Genomic DNA, 17058 nt, shown 5'->3' with positions numbered 1-17058 from the left:
TAAGAGCTACATACATACATATGTACATATGTATGTATGTTGAACCATCGATGATTTTTAAATTATTGCGTAAAAACGCTCGAAAAGCGCAGCAACGTCTTATATTTCCCTATGGAATGAATATGCTCTAGAAGGAAAGAATATAGCGCGCATCAAACATTTGAATGTAGAGCTGTAAAAGCATCGATACTAATATCGATGTATCGATGTTTCTATTTTTTGCGTTAGTATCGATTTATATTTTGGAGTATCGATATATCGGGCCATATCCAAAGCTTTAGTAAATGAAGTATGCAGTGTTCTGTCCAAAATAACCAAAGATCATTGTTGTGTCCGACGGACATATCGGTGATCGGAGGTCACTGGTATCGATAGGTGGGAATGGGTAGCACTGGGGATAGGACTGCCAACTGAGGCCATTTAGGGTAGTGGGTTCATTCACCCGATGAAAGAGAACTCGAAAAGAAGGAAACCTAACGGAGTTCGAGTTCGAATGGCGTGTTGTCGGTGGTCGCTGCCTCCGTTGGTTTTGGAATCCGGAGAGAAAGAAATTTGATCGAGCGCGGGACAGTTCGGCGGTGCAAAATTTTAAAATCGTGAAGTGGCCTTAAAAAAAAAAAAAAATAAAAAAATAAACTATAAAGGTTAACTAACACCGAGTGGAAAATAATAAGTGGGAGACAACAGAAGGAAGCAGGAACCTGGGAAGCTGGATCGGCGAACCCTCGAGGTGAGTGGTCAGAGTCCACAAGGCAGGGCAGTTAGAAGAGGATAAAGAAAATTTTTTTTTAAAATATAGAAGCCGACCAGGACCAGGTTATAAAGAAGGAGCGCCAGGCCAAGATCCGGGCCTGGCGAAATTCTTTTGATACGGGAGCATAATCTTTCGATCCCGCATATTGTTTATATATATTCTGGCGGAAATAGTGGTCTTGGTGGCCGAATATTTTTGGAGCTGGCGGTACCTCGTGCTTTATGGTCACCTAAAATCCGGGTGCCACATAATTGTTTTTTTTTGACTGCGCCAAATTGCCGATCCTTTTGGTCTTTGCTGGTCACCCGAACCGCATGTAAGGCCATAATTTTTACACGCCACTGTGCATCGGAATCTCGGCGATGCTATAGTGCCGCCTAGGTGAAGACCGACACGCCTGCAACGAGGCGGCAACGGGAGCCACCAAAGGCTTCAGTCTGGGTTTTTTTTATTTTGTTTTATATTTATTTTTGTTCGTCATTTAATCTCCTCATTTATGTAATTATTGTTTTAATTTTTTTTTATTATTTATTTATTTATTTATTCATTTGTTTATTTATTTATTTATTTATTTATTTATTTACTTATTTATTTATTTGTTTGATCATATTTGTTCCTCATTTATTTATATATTCATATTGTATTCATTTTTTGGTTGAATTTTCTGGTTGTGCCCTAACTCAATTTTTTTTCTTGTGAATTTCTAATTTGATATTCAGTGGTTTGTGTATCGGCTTCCCCTCGAAATTTCGTTCCCCCCTTCTGAGCGCTCAAACGGGTAGGTCGAGGATTTTGTTGATGTCGAGGAATTATTATTATTATTCTTATTACAAAAAAAAAAAAGGATACATAACAAAAAAAAAAGAGTTAGAGGGTTCAACAGAGACCAAACTGCTCGATTATAATTTTATGTAAAAATTAATAATTATAATTAAAAGTAAGGTTTGAAGATGAACATGGAGTAGTTTTTTTTCTGGGAAGGAGGAAGGAATCGATGGCGTGAGGTGATTGTGTGGAAGCATGGTAGGGGCAGCTGCATACCTAATTTCTGCCAGCAGCCTGCAAAGGATGGGAGGGCAAGGCAGGTGAGCTCCACTACATCCCGGAGTCTCAAGAGTCTGACCGTTTAGAAGGTATGTGTCGTTAAAAAAATGTTTCGTCCAGTTTCGAACTTGTGCAAGTGTTAGTGTTGTGCAATGTCTCGTCTTGGTCTAGGGCGGGATGTTCAAAAATAAATTATATCTGTTACGTGTGTCAGTGGGCCGGGCCAAGAACTGATGCCTGAGAGGGAGCTAGCCGAGGCATGGCCCAAGCTGATGGCTGCACACGCAGGACCTTGCAAGGGTCTTAACAGAAATGGCGCCCAATTGAAAGCAGCACTAAGTCCTCCACAAAAGGACATGCTAAACTTCGTGGTTGGTAGGATCAGAGAAATCTAGCGGGGTGGCTAGACTGAATATCTGATTCTATATACAACGAAGTTAGAGAGCAAAGAAAGGTGGCGGATTAATGTCCTAAAACGGGGCTTCTAGAAGCAGACTTGAAGTCATCAATTATGCGGTTAAGCCAAATAAATTGATTTGCGCAAGCTGGCTGACAAAAGTCCCACAATTGTGATTAGAATTAGAATAAAATGTCGGACAGAAACGAGGAAAAGGAAATCCGGCGACTATGGCTAGCTAAGATGCAAGGACATATAGCGACCGGAGAAGGAGAAGGCCAAGTTCGACACTGACCAGATATAATAGATCAGTTTGCGAAATGTTGGCATAGACATCGGACACAAATAACGGACAAAGACTAAAGTAGTGAAAGCGGGAAAATTAGAATTAAAAAGGGGTTTAATAAAAATCAAATTAATACAAAGGGGTAAAATATTAACTAAAAAAAAAATGTAACTGGTTCCTCCTTTTTCCCGGGTGGTGAGACACGACAACGTCCGGCGACCCAGGGCCCAATATTCGGTGACCTTGCGCTGCGTCCAGGCGAAGGACGGTGACCTCTGCTCCGATGTGTGAGAGAGTTGCATCGGTTCCAATTTGTACGTGTCCATTTGCACCTGTGGGAAGAAGAGAGGATGATTAGTTATGTTTTGGTTTTTGTATTTGGCAACTTGACTATCAAACGTCATTGCTAGTGAGGTTTTGTATAGTCGACTGTGCCAAATATGTGTTTTTTGTTGTTAGTATGTATACGTACTTGTTTTTAAATGGTCAGAAATAAATGTCGAACACACAACACCAAACGCCGAGTGAACTTCTTCCTTCCAGATGCAGATATATTGTATACAACAAAACATTTGGGTGGATTCTCGCCAAATTGTCATTGTAGACGAGTTATTAAACATATTTTTTTTTGTAGTGTTTGTTTTTGTTTGTTATCACCACATTATCGTTCCTTAGCCAAGCAGTTAGCGTAGCGTTTGATTGGTTCCAGACATTTCACGTCGAGGGTATATGGGTGGACCAATAATGTCCACAATGCAGGGCGAAGAAGAACGGCATAGAGGTGAAGAGGAGGAGTCACAAATGTTGGAAGGTGCAAGGGGCAGGGATCTATCGGGGGCACAGCGAAGGGGCGCAATCCCAAGAACTCTGAATCTCGATCAGGCCTCCACTCCGTACAACGTACATTCCCACATTATCCTAGACCCAATACAGGAACAATACAGTCAGGAAAACGCCGAAGCATATGGCTCGTTCAATAGGAGGGAATTGCAATCGGTGATCCAGACATCGCAGGAGCAGATGAGGGTGGATTTGCAACGTCTCATCGACGTGAGGATCGACCAATGCATGCAGACGGGATTCGCCGAAATAATGAAGCGATTGGATCTAAGGGACGGAAGTTCAGAAACATCCAAGTCCTCTGGTTCATCGACGGCAACACAGCGAGCGGTTGGAACAACTGGGAGTAAAGAGGCTGGTAGCAAGGCACCGAATATGGAAGAGGGTCCAGGAGGCGAAGCAGCAGGAAGACAACCCCATTCCGAAGGACAGAGTGAGGGAGCCAGAAGGGATCACCACCCCGGTCAGCCAACAACGGATGTACTGCCACCTCGAGTGGCAAATGGAAGAGGTGAAAGCCAAACGTGGACCGGACAAGGAAACCGTTGGGTGAACCCACAGGTGACAGGAGGCAACCCATTTGGGGTCCAGAACGGATCTATGAGAGATCGCTGGGATCACCGCTCTTTTGATAACAGAGCCTCGGGAACTCCGCAACAGCCGAGAGTGAGATTTGAAGGGCAACAACGAGACGAATATCGCGCCTCGGCAAATCCAAACGGCAGTCTGTCCGGGAGAGGACCGGGAACCAGTTTTTCGGGAGAGCACAGGCAATGGAGTCGGCCAAGGCATTATGTTCCACTGGACAAGTGGGGGTTTCAGTTTGCCGGCAGCCACGGCTCCATGAGCGCTGAGGACTTCTTGTTCAGGGTGGAACATCTACAGGAGCACTATGGAGTGCCATGGCCAGACCTATTACGGGATTTTCACCGATTGCTCACCGAGGAAGCATCTGAGTGGTACTGGCTGCAAATCAGAACCAAACCTCCGAGGACCTGGGAGGACCTTAAAGCGGCATTGCAACGGCGCTATTGTGACAATAGGAGCAATTATGACCGAATCCAGGATATCGCCGAGAGGAAGCAGCGCTCGGGAGAATCTCTGGAGGAATATTTCACAGCCCTCCGGCGACTAGTGGCATCTGTGGGTGGCAGAGTGGACCAGGAATGGGTCGTTAAAACAGCGAAGCGAAACTTGGCGGAGCCGATAAGACAGTGGATCTACCCGATACGAGTCTACACGCTGGAACACCTCCAGGACGAGTGTAAGGAGGCGGAACGCACGTTGGATCCCGAGCGTGAAAGACGGAGAACACAATTGCCGATCAGCTACAGACCCCGGCAGGAGCTGCGAACTAGCAGAGTGGAGGAAATCCGAGGCTGCGATCAGGAAATCCAGGAATCTACTGATGGAAAAGAAGGATCGGTAGAGGCGATATCAAGCGGAGCACCTAAAAAGTTGCTGATATGCTGGAATTGTCAACAGAGTGGGCATGTTTATATGGAATGTGAGGCGGTGCAGCGGAAGCTTTTTTGCTATAAATGCGGATTGGCAAATACCGTTACGCCCAAATGCCCTAACTGTAGGCAGGGAAACGCCTTGCGGAACGTAGTGGGGACGGGCGAGCCGCGTTCCGTGAGAGACCCAGAGAGGACATCCCGGACCAATTAAGCAGCAATAAGGAAGAGAGCGCGAAGCCGATGGTGCGGGGACCAGATCGGATGTTCCTGACCCTGAGTGAGCGAGTTCGAAGGTACAAAGAGGCTCGTCAACGAATATTCGGTGAAAATCAGCTTGCAGGTATGACCATGATAACAAAAAGGATACAAAAAGCCAGGGATCGATTCAAGAAAAGGAAACAGGAACGAGGCAGGGTACAGCAGTCGGTGAATTCTGTTCGAGACCAGAGGAAGAATACAGATCCACGCCCGTATGCGGTCGTGAGCATCCTTGGAAAGACGGTACGGGGTCTTTTAGACTCAGGAGCATCGGTCAGCCTACTGGGCAAAGGTTGTAGAGAGCTTTTGGAAACGCTGGACATCACCTGGAAGCCGTACTTCGCCAGTGTTCGAACAGCAAATGGGGCAACACAGCAGATCCTGGGAAAAGTGTCAGTGCCGGTAGAGTACAAAAAGAACACTGCCACTATAAACCTGTTTTTGTGCCCATCCCTCGAGCAGGAACTATATCTGGGCGTAGATTTTTGGAAGAGTTTCCGGATAGTACCCGAGGTGTTTGGGATAGAATCGATCCAAGCCAATACAGACCTGCAAATGGAAACTATCGGGGAACCAGAGCCACACGAACTGACCGAAGACCAACAGCAGAAGTTACAAGAGATCCGCGACTCCTTCTTTACCTTTGAAGCCAATGGCCTGGGAAGAACTACTAGGATGAAGCACACGATAGATCTGGTTGAAGGAGCAGTCCCAGTGAAAGATCGCCACTACCCGGTATCACCAGCAGTACAATCTCTTATCTATGAGGAGGTAGACGAAATGCTTCGCTTAGGTGTGATTGAAGAAAGCGACAGCTCATGGAGTAATACCATAACGCTTGTGAGAAAGCCGGGGAAGAATCGCCTTTCTCTGGACGCTAGGAAGCTAAACCAAGTGACGATAAAAGACGCTTATCCTCAACAAAGTATCGAAGGAATCCTGAGCCGGGTAAATACTACAAGGTACATATCGAGCGTAGACCTGAAACACGCGTTCTGGCAGATAGAACTAGAGGAAAAGAGCAGAAGGTATACGGCGTTTACGGTTCCAGGACGCCCGTTGTAACATTTCGTCACCATGCCATTCGGGTTGACAAATGCTGCTCAACGCCTGTGCCGCCTCATGGATAAGGTGATTCCCCAGAGGTTGCGAGAAAAGGTATTTATGTACCTGGACGACTTGCTGGTGGTGTCCCCAACGTTTGAGGAACACATAGAGACGCTCCAGGAAGTGGCAGGACTCTTGAGGGAAGCGGGATTGACCATCGGGTTAAAGAAGTCTCACTTCTGCTTTAAAGAGCTTAGATATCTGGGTTTCATTATAGGCGGCGGAGTTCTTCGAACTGATCCCAAGAAGGTCGAAGCCATTCAGAATCTAGGAATTCCCAAGAGCACGAGGGAAGTGAGGAGCTTCTTAGGCACGGCGGGTTGGTACCGGAGGTTTATCCGGAACTTTGCAGACCTCGCAGCGCCGCTGACAGATACTTTGAAAAAGGGCCAGAAATTCAAGATGACAGCGGAGGCGGAGGAAGCGATCAAAGCCCTAAAGAATGCATTAATGGCTGCGCCGGTATTAGCCCATCCGGACTTCTCCAAGAGATTTTATGTGCAGTGCGATGCGTCGGATTCCGGAGTCGGGGCAGTGTTGTTCCAGGAGGAAGATGACGGCAGCGAACGACCTATAGCATTTATGTCTCAGAAGCTGAATCAGTGTCAGCGTAACTACAGCGTGACGGAAAAGGAATGCTTGGCGGCCGTATTAGCTATACAGCGATTCCGACCGTACATAGAGCTCATGCCATTTACGGTGATTACGGATCACTCAAGCCTAAAGTGGTTAATGTCGCTGAAGGATTTAAGTGGGAGACTGGCGAGATGGTCGTTAAAATTACAGGCCTACGACTTTTGTATACAGCATCGGAAAGGGTCAGAGAACGTAGTGGCGGACACCCTATCTAGGATGGTGGAATCGGTGGAAGACCTAAGTGACGACTGGATGCTGGGATTCCAGACCGTGGAGTTTGAGTCGGAGGAATATCGCGAGCTACGTGACGTGGTCGAAGCGGAAAAGGAGAAACGGCCAGATGTCAAAGTGGTGGATGGTTTCGTATTTAAACGGACCATGTCCAACAGCGAACCTGAGCTGGAGGAGAACCGCTGGAAGCTGTGGATCCCAGCGTCGCTGACCAGCACATTGATAGAACAAGCACACGCGCCGCTGACAAAGGCTCATGGAGGGATGGCCAAAACGCTACATCGCCTGCGGCAATGGTTCCATTGGCCGGGCATGGTGTCTCAGGTACGGGGATTCGTTCGCGACTGCCAGGTATGCAAGGAGTCCAAACCATTGTATGGAGGGCCAAAGCCGAGGCTAGGAACAGAAACGGTAACGTATCGGCCGTTCCAAAAGATTTACATCGACTTTCTGGGAAAATATCCTCGGTCTAGGAAGGGTCACGCCTACATTTTTATTGTGGTGGACCACTTCTAGAAGTTTGTGTTCCTCAAGGCAATGAAGGAGGCGACCACGGTGGAAGTCGTCAAGTTCTTGACCAAAACAATATTCCACACGTTTGGAGTGCCGGAGATTATACATTCCGACAACGGAAAGCAGTTTGTAGCGAAACGGTTCCGGGAGATGGTCGAGCAGTATAAGATTAAGCACTTGAGAACTGCGGTATACTCTCCTCAGTCAAATGCAGCCGAACGGGTGAACCAGTCGGTGCTCAATGCAATCCGGGCGTACCTTGAGGAGGATCATCGGGATTGGGATTTGTATCTCCCGGAGATCGAGGCGGCCTTGAGAAGCTCAGTGCACCAAGCGACAGGAGTAACGCCGTACTTCGCCTTGTTTGGGCAGAATATGTTCACCAACGGAGCTGATTATCAGCTGGCTCGGAGGTTACAGGTGTTGGGGGACAACGAGCTGGAGGGCCTGGAGGCAGGAGAGAGGATGGCGCTGATAAGGGACACGATAAGGAATAACTTGCATGAGGCACACGAGAATAGTGCAAGGTTTTTCAATCGCCGGACACGAGAGGTAGCTTTCCGCCCCGGACAAGAAGCATTTAGGCGAAATCACGTATTGAGTGATTTCGGGAAGTGTTTCAACGCGAAATTTGCCAGGAAATTCCTGAAATGCCGGATTCGAAGACCCATAGGCAACCACATGTATGAGGTGGAGGACATGAATGGCAAGTTGGCAGGGGTGTTCCATGTGAAGGACCTAAAGCAATAAAGGACACGCGGAAGGTGAATTGTTCCCTACACGGAATGGGGTCTACGACCAACGATGAGGACCTGGAAGAGAAGAAGAGAATAAATCTGGCATTTTAAACGCACGGAATCACTTGCTCGGAATGGTAACGTGGAGGTAATGTTGGCCAAAGCGATGAGGGCGTCGGATCGTGGATTCAGGGTCGTGGGAGGTCTCCCGCGTTGGGCGCTTGTAAATCCCAAGGTCCTGCGCTAATCTGGCTCGTCAGGTTTCCTGTTCTTTGGCAATAGCCGGAATTCGGACATTTTTCACTGCCAATGTTTCTTTGTTTTGTTTATGTCGACCATTGTCAGTGTGGTGTTGTGTCCGACGGACATATCGGTGTTCGGAGGTCACTGGTATCGATAGGTGGGAATGGGTAGCACTGGGGATAGGACTGCCAACTGAGGCCATTTAGGGTAGTGGGTTCATTCACCCGATGAAAGAGAACTCGAAAAGAAGGAAACCTAACGGAGTTCGAGTTCGAATGGCGTGTTGTCGGTGGTCGCTGCCTCCGTTGGTTTTGGAATCCGGAGAGAAAGAAATTTGATCGAGCGCGGGACAGTTCGGCGGTGCAAAATTTTAAAATCGTGAAGTGGCCTTAAAAAAAAAAAAAAAAAAATAAATAAACTATAAAGGTTAACTAACACCGAGTGGAAAATAATAAGTGGGAGACAACAGAAGGAAGCAGGAACCTGGGAAGCTGGATCGGCGAACCCTCGAGGTGAGTGGTCAGAGTCCACAAGGCAGGGCAGTTAGAAGAGGATAAAGAAAATTTTTTTTTTAAATATAGAAGCCGACCAGGACCAGGTTATAAAGAAGGAGCGCCAGGCCAAGATCCGGGCCTGGCGAAATTCTTTTGATACGGGAGCATAATCTTTCGATCCCGCATATTGTTTATATATATACTGGCGGAAATAGTGGTCTTGGTGGCCGAATATTTTTGGAGCTGGCGGTACCTCGTGCTTTATGGTCACCTAAAATCCGGGTGCCACATAATTGTTTTTTTTTGACTGCGCCAAATTGCCGATCCTTTTGGTCTTTGCTGGTCACCCGAACCGCATGTAAGGCCATAATTTTTACACGCCACTGTGCATCGGAATCTCGGCGATGCTATAGTGCCGCCTAGGTGAAGACCGACACGCCTGCAACGAGGCGGCAACGGGAGCCACCAAAGGCTTCAGTCTGGGTTTTTTTTATTTTGTTTTATATTTATTTTTGTTCGTCATTTAATCTCCTCATTTATGTAATTATTGTTTTAATTTTTTTTTATTTTTTATTTATTTATTTATTCATTTGTTTATTTATTTATTTATTTATTTATTTATTTATTTACTTATTTATTTATTTGTTTGATCATATTTGTTCCTCATTTATTTATATATTCATATTGTATTCATTTTTTGGTTGAATTTTCTGGTTGTGCCCTAACTCAATTTTTTTTCTTGTGAATTTCTAATTTGATATTCAGTGGTTTGTGTATCGGCTTCCCCTCGAAATTTCGTTCCCCCCTTCTGAGCGCTCAAACGGGTAGGTCGAGGATTTTGTTGATGTCGAGGAATTATTATTATTATTCTTATTACAAAAAAAAAAAGGATACATAACAAAAAAAAAGAGTTAGAGGGTTCAACAGAGACCAAACTGCTCGATTATACTTTTATGTAAAAATTAATAATTATAATTAAAAGTAAGGTTTGAAGATGAACATGGAGTAGTTTTTTTTCTGGGAAGGAGGAAGGAATCGATGGCGTGAGGTGATTGTGTGGAAGCATGGTAGGGGCAGCTGCATACCTAATTTCTGCCAGCAGCCTGCAAAGGATGGGAGGGCAAGGCAGGTGAGCTCCACTACATCCCGGAGTCTCAAGAGTCTGACCGTTTAGAAGGTATGTGTCGTTAAAAAAATGTTTCGTCCAGTTTCGAACTTGTGCAAGTGTTAGTGTTGTGCAATGTCTCGTCTTCGTCTAGGGCGGGATGTTCAAAAATAAATTATATCTGTTACGTGTGTCAGTGGGCCGGGCCAAGAACTGATGCCTGAGAGGGAGCTAGCCGAGGCATGGCCCAAGCTGATGGCTGCACACGCAGGACCTTGCAAGGGTCATAACATCATCCAACTCCACCAGTTGAACCACCATCAACAAAAAAATGAAATATTCATTTCTACAAAATAAGTCAGACTTAAAAATTCGATCAAGTCGAGTTGACGCAATTTTGCTTTTAAGGGGGGGGTAAGGTTAATTCGGTGCAAAAAAGGCCACTTTTCAAAAAATTATTGTGGCGGAACGGCTAAAGTTAGCTTAATGAATTAAATACCATATAATAACACAACATTTGAATAATTTTTGATAAAATTTGTATTGAAAAATATTTAGAGGTAGAGAAGTTATAGGGAATCTCCAGAGTCGCCTCCAAAAAAAGTTGTTTTGCGGTGTACATCCTAACAGTCCACAGGATCATCCGATCTAAAAAAATTATACCTCATTCGTTAAAGGATAAGTGTCCCGAGGTATTCACGAAGCGTTTTTTTTTTTTTAGTTTTTTTGTGATTTTTTATGAAATTTGAAAGTCAAAAACCCGATTTTTGACTAAAAAAAAAAACGTTATTTCTTAATTTAAAAATATATAAAAATTAAAAATTAAAAAAAGGCCGACGTGAATACCTGAGGAATTAGTTAAAGAATGTGTGTGCCAAATTTCAAATCGATCGGTCCAGTAGTTTTTCTGTAATCGTGTACACCGATTTGAAAAATTGAATTTTTCAGGAGAGCGCTTTAAACTTTGTGATTCCCATGCATTAATTACCAACCGACCTTCGTTCAACTCCGCATAACTTCGTCAATTTCACTCTGATCGATGTAAAACTTGGACACAATATTCTTAAGATGTTAAACTTTAAAAATAAAAAATAAAAAAAAATTTACGAAAAAAAAAATTAAATACCTTACCCCCCCCTTAAGGCAATATAATGAGAGCCAAAACCTTTCAGAAGATAAGGAACCTCTTCCATATTGGAAAGTAAGTGTTTTGCAATTTTAATTAACTAGACGTTAATAAAAAAAATAATTATAATTATTTTATTTAGATGCAGAATGAAAGTATGGCAGATTTATAAAAACTTGCCAAACGTTATTTAAGCGTTCAAGCTTCCTCGTGTGAGTCGGAGAGGACTTTTAGTAAGGCTGGATATATATTGTCCGATAGAAGGAGCTGTCTTAAACCAAAAATAGTTGATAAGCTCCTCTTTATCAACAAAAATCATAACATGTGATATATAATAATATAATATTGATCTCCCATATCGCTTCAATTTATGTAAAAATAAATGTATATTCTTGGAATACACAAAAAATAATAAAAAAAACAAACCTATTATGGTTTTTTTTTTTGTTATTACCTAAAAAATACGATATATCGCGATATATCGATGTTTTGAAATATCAATATCGAAAGTATCGATGTATTCAAATATCGATGTTTTTACAGCTCATTCAAATTGAATGGCTACTTATAATACATACTCTGGGTATTCCCCGGAAGACTGCATTACAGAAAATATCGGCAACTGAAAACATCTGTTCCCATACAAACCAGCTTATACGATATTTTCAGTCATTTATACTGTTATGATACTGCCGCATTAATTAAAGATTTCATTAAAGATTAGACAGCGCTATAGCGTTTTTTACAAGATGACTATATAGCACTTTTAATTCATTAGAATAATGCATCAGTTACTTCATTGTCGCCAAGATAGATAGATCTACATAAAAGATACTACTCCAAATCTAGTATGGACCGATAAGAAAATACTTTTTTATGAAGAAAATTGTAATTGAAAATGTTAATTAATTAATTGAAAACTCTGAAAATTTGACCATCACTACGAAAGTGTATACACACTTGGTGAGGAACAAATGAGATATGGAATTTAAAATGTGGCGCCAAAGCTACAAGCATACCCAAAATAGTTGTTGGCGTTTTTGTTGTATGTTCTTGCCCCAAATTGTCCCCAATTGCTACTATTTAATATAAAACGCCTCCTTCTTCTTTAATTATAGATTTGGGAAGCCTATACACACTCATCGGGGAATTTGCTCTTTGTTAGAGAAAAATCATTTGAGAAACTCAAATTCCTCGTCATCTAATTCATTTTAAGTTAGTGCGGATAAAATTTGACGCAATCTGCGTTTTTGCTGTTGTACAACAGCCAACATAGTTGGTAAATGCTCCATTTCAAATTTGCAATAGTCATGAGCCACAGCTGATCGATCAGCTGTTCGGATGCAGATGCACTTTGATGCAGCTCTGTGGGAACACAAGTTTCGCATCTGCGAAAAATCTCAACCGTTCCTCACAGATGCGCTGTGTGGGAAGACCGTATTAAGCTTTATAAAAATAATATGTTTTTGGAGCGTTGCAAAATTTATTTAAATTATTTGTTTTGGAAAAAATTATGAAATGCATTTGAGGGTAAAAACATAAATTTAAGATTGGTTTGCCCGTAGTCAGATTAAAAAAAAAATCAGACCAAATTAACATATATACTTGTCTTTTTTAAGGTTCTAATGAAGTGGCTAGTGAATAAAAATTGCTTTACTGTAGCATACTGCGATTACTTAATACGAAAATACAAAATGTATATAATTGTCTTGCGACTGAGATTTTTTTTGGAAATGTAGCGGATGTTTTTCTTGTGACGTTCACCTTACAGCTGAAAATATCTGCGAACTATCGCAATACATCCCCGATATATTCAGTAATTCAATCATTGGTTGCGTTCAGCAGATCAATGAGCGGCGGATATTGATGATTGAAACATTGATTAAAGTAATCAAGAGAAGAACGCGATATGTTTGGAAATATAAATTAAATATCACGAATTCAATAATTCCTTTTTAGTTATTAATAATAAATGGTGTATTTATTTCTAATTTATCTTTATAGAGCAGTAGTCGGCACGTCCCAACTCAACGGGGTTGGCGGCAGCGCTGTCAGCACACGGATACTATCTTCGGCTCAGCTGCTCAAAGCATCAGTGCTGTCAAATGATATTGCTCTGGCTAAATCAGCCAATTTTAGCGGAAAATAGCTATTTTAAATAGTAATAGCTATTGGTTTTGCATAGAAAACCAAATGCTAGCTATATTGTTTTCTCATATCTGGACATTTATTCGGATAACGGAACTCACGACGTCGCTCTTGCTCCGTTGCTCACTCACACAAATGCGCTTTTGACTTGCGATTGTGAGCGTGCCGAGCACTGTTATAGAGTCACGAGTCTAGTGCGCAGTGCTGAAATTGAATTAGTGGACGAAATAAAATATTAAGTCAAAATTTATTTTATGATAACTATTGCTTGGACCAATACAACAAATATATGGATATCCCGCCTTTTTTTTTATATACGAACACTTGTCAGTTGTTTTTTGACGGTCTGTCTGTCCTCGGGTAGCTTTGCGGGACGTCCAGGGTCCGTTCAGGAAATATTTGTTTGGTTCAGGTGTGGTTGCTGTAATAGATTTCCCCGATCCGATTGTCCCCCCAGGGAGAACTCGAGAGGTATATACGGTAAAGATTAAGAGTATGGTTCATTAACGAAACGTTTACAGTCAGGATATTCGGTAAGATCGGGCTGCGTCGGACGACAACGGCTTCTCGCGTCGTAGATGTAGATCGGCTCTGTGTGCCCTGGCTCGGTTGCGGGCGTTGGCTTCTCGCGTCAAGATCTGGATTCTCTCGTCAAGATCTGGATTCTCGCGGCCGCTCGACGATTGCAGGACGTGCCTGGGGATGAGAGAGAAGAGTGGTTGTCGGACTCGGAAGTCGGCACGGAGAGTTATTGTTGTCGGACTCGAAAGTCTGCTCAGATAAGTTGTGGTCGGACTCGAAAGTCAGCGGGGAGAGAATTTATTGTCGGACTTGAAAGTCGGCTCAGGGAGTTTATTGTCGGACTCGAAAGTCTGCTCGGAGAAGTTTGTTGTTGGACTCGAAAGTCAGCTCAGAGAATTTATTGTCGGACTCGAAAGTCTGCTCAGAGAAGTTGTTGTTGTTGGACTCGAAAGTCAGCTCAGTCAAGTTGTTGTTGTTGGACTCGAAAGTCAGCTCAGAGAATTTATTGTCGGACTCGAAAGTCTGCTCAGAGAAGTTGTTGTTGTTGGACTCGAAAGTCAGCTCAGAAAAGTTGTTGTTATTGGACTCGAAGTCAACTCAGAGATCGGACTCGGAAGTCTGCCGGGTTCGGACTCGAAAGTCAAAATAGTTGTTGTCAGCCAAGAGAATCGGACTCGAAAGTCAGCAGAGATTGGACTCGAAGTCAGCAGAGATTGGACTCGAAAGTCAGCAGAGATCGGACTCGAAAGTCAGCAGAGATTGGACTCGAAAGTCAGCAGAGATTGGACTCGCATGTCAGCAGAGATTGGACTCGATAGTCAGCAGAGAGGGGGAAAAGGTTAGCAGGGAAGAACTTCGGGTACTAACTACAATGTATTGGGAGAAACCTGGGGTTATCTGGTTCCTAAAAAATTTACGAAAAAAAAAATTAAATACCTTACCCCCCCCTTAAGGCAATATAATGAGAGCCAAAACCTTTCAGAAGATAAGGAACCTCTTCCATATTGGAAAGTAAGTGTTTTGCAATTTTAATTAACTAGACGTTAATAAAAAAAATAATAATAAAGGCTGGATATATATTGTCCGATAGAAGGAGCTGTCTTAAACCAAAAATAGTTGATAAGCTCCTCTTTATCAACAAAAATCATAACATGTGATATATAATAATATAATATTGATCTCCCATATCGCTTCAATTTATGTAAAAATAAATGTATATTCTTGGAATACACAAAAAATAATAAAAAAAACAAACCTATTATGGTTTTTTTTTTTGTTATTACCTAAAAAATACGATATATCGCGATATATCGATGTTTTGAAATATCAATATCGAAAGTATCGATGTATTCAAATATCGATGTTTTTACAGCTCATTCAAATTGAATGGCTACTTATAATACATACTCTGGGTATTCCCCGGAAGACTGCATTACAGAAAATATCGGCAACTGAAAACATCTGTTCCCATACAAACCAGCTTATACGATATTTTCAGTCATTTATACTGTTATGATACTGCCGCATTAATTAAAGATTTCATTAAAGATTAGACAGCGCTATAGCGTTTTTTACAAGATGACTATATAGCACTTTTAATTCATTAGAATAATGCATCAGTTACTTCATTGTCGCCAAGATAGATAGATCTACATAAAAGATACTACTCCAAATCTAGTATGGACCGATAAGAAAATACTTTTTTATGAAGAAAATTGTAATTGAAAATGTTAATTAATTAATTGAAAACTCTGAAAATTTGACCATCACTACGAAAGTGTATACACACTTGGTGAGGAACAAATGAGATATGGAATTTAAAATGTGGCGCCAAAGCTACAAGCATACCCAAAATAGTTGTTGGCGTTTTTGTTGTATGTTCTTGCCCCAAATTGTCCCCAATTGCTACTATTTAATATAAAACGCCTCCTTCTTCTTTAATTATAGATTTGGGAAGCCTATACACACTCATCGGGGAATTTGCTCTTTGTTAGAGAAAAATCATTTGAGAAACTCAAATTCCTCGTCATCTAATTCATTTTAAGTTAGTGCGGATAAAATTTGACGCAATCTGCGTTTTTGCTGTTGTACAACAGCCAACATAGTTGGTAAATGCTCCATTTCAAATTTGCAATAGTCATGAGCCACAGCTGATCGATCAGCTGTTCGGATGCAGATGCACTTTGATGCAGCTCTGTGGGAACACAAGTTTCGCATCTGCGAAAAATCTCAACCGTTCCTCACAGATGCGCTGTGTGGGAAGACCGTATTAAGCTTTATAAAAATAATATGTTTTTGGAGCGTTGCAAAATTTATTTAAATTATTTGTTTTGGAAAAAATTATGAAATGCATTTGAGGGTAAAAACATAAATTTAAGATTGGTTTGCCCGTAGTCAGATTAAAAAAAAAATCAGACCAAATTAACATATATACTTGTCTTTTTTAAGGTTCTAATGAAGTGGCTAGTGAATAAAAATTGCTTTACTGTAGCATACTGCGATTACTTAATACGAAAATACAAAATGTATATAATTGTCTTGCGACTGAGATTTTTTTTGGAAATGTAGCGGATGTTTTTCTTGTGACGTTCACCTTACAGCTGAAAATATCTGCGAACTATCGCAATACATCCCCGATATATTCAGTAATTCAATCATTGGTTGCGTTCAGCAGATCAATGAGCGGCGGATATTGATGATTGAAACATTGATTAAAGTAATCAAGAGAAGAACGCGATATGTTTGGAAATATAAATTAAATATCACGAATTCAATAATTCCTTTTTAGTTATTAATAATAAATGGTGTATTTATTTCTAATTTATCTTTATAGAGCAGTAGTCGGCACGTCCCAACTCAACGGGGTTGGCGGCAGCGCTGTCAGCACACGGATACTATCTTCGGCTCAGCTGCTCAAAGCATCAGTGCTGTCAAATGATATTGCTCTGGCTAAATCAGCCAATTTTAGCGGAAAATAGCTATTTTAAATAGTAATAGCTATTGGTTTTGCATAGAAAACCAAATGCTAGCTATATTGTTTTCTCATATCTGGACATTTATTCGGATAACGGAACTCACGACGTCGCTCTTGCTCCGTTGCTCACTCACACAAATGCGCTTTTGACTTGCGATTGTGAGCGTGCCGAGCACTGTTATA

General features: G+C 42.1%; 1 protein-coding gene across 1 annotated transcript; it reads left to right on the top strand.

The window, feature by feature from the left end:
* The first annotated feature begins 7550 nt into the window (after positions 1-7550).
* On the top strand, positions 7551-8276 carry LOC138928085 (uncharacterized). The gene has a single exon (XM_070284369.1). The coding sequence runs from the start codon at positions 7551-7553 to the stop codon at positions 8274-8276; it is 726 nt and encodes a 241-aa protein (XP_070140470.1).
* Positions 8277-17058: the final 8782 nt, after the last annotated feature.

Source organism: Drosophila kikkawai, chromosome 2R (assembly GCF_030179895.1).
Source record: "Drosophila kikkawai strain 14028-0561.14 chromosome 2R, DkikHiC1v2, whole genome shotgun sequence".
Lineage (NCBI taxonomy): Eukaryota > Metazoa > Arthropoda > Insecta > Diptera > Drosophilidae > Drosophila > Drosophila kikkawai.
Note: the sequence above shows the minus strand (reverse complement) of the source record. Positions and strands in the feature narration are given on the sequence as shown.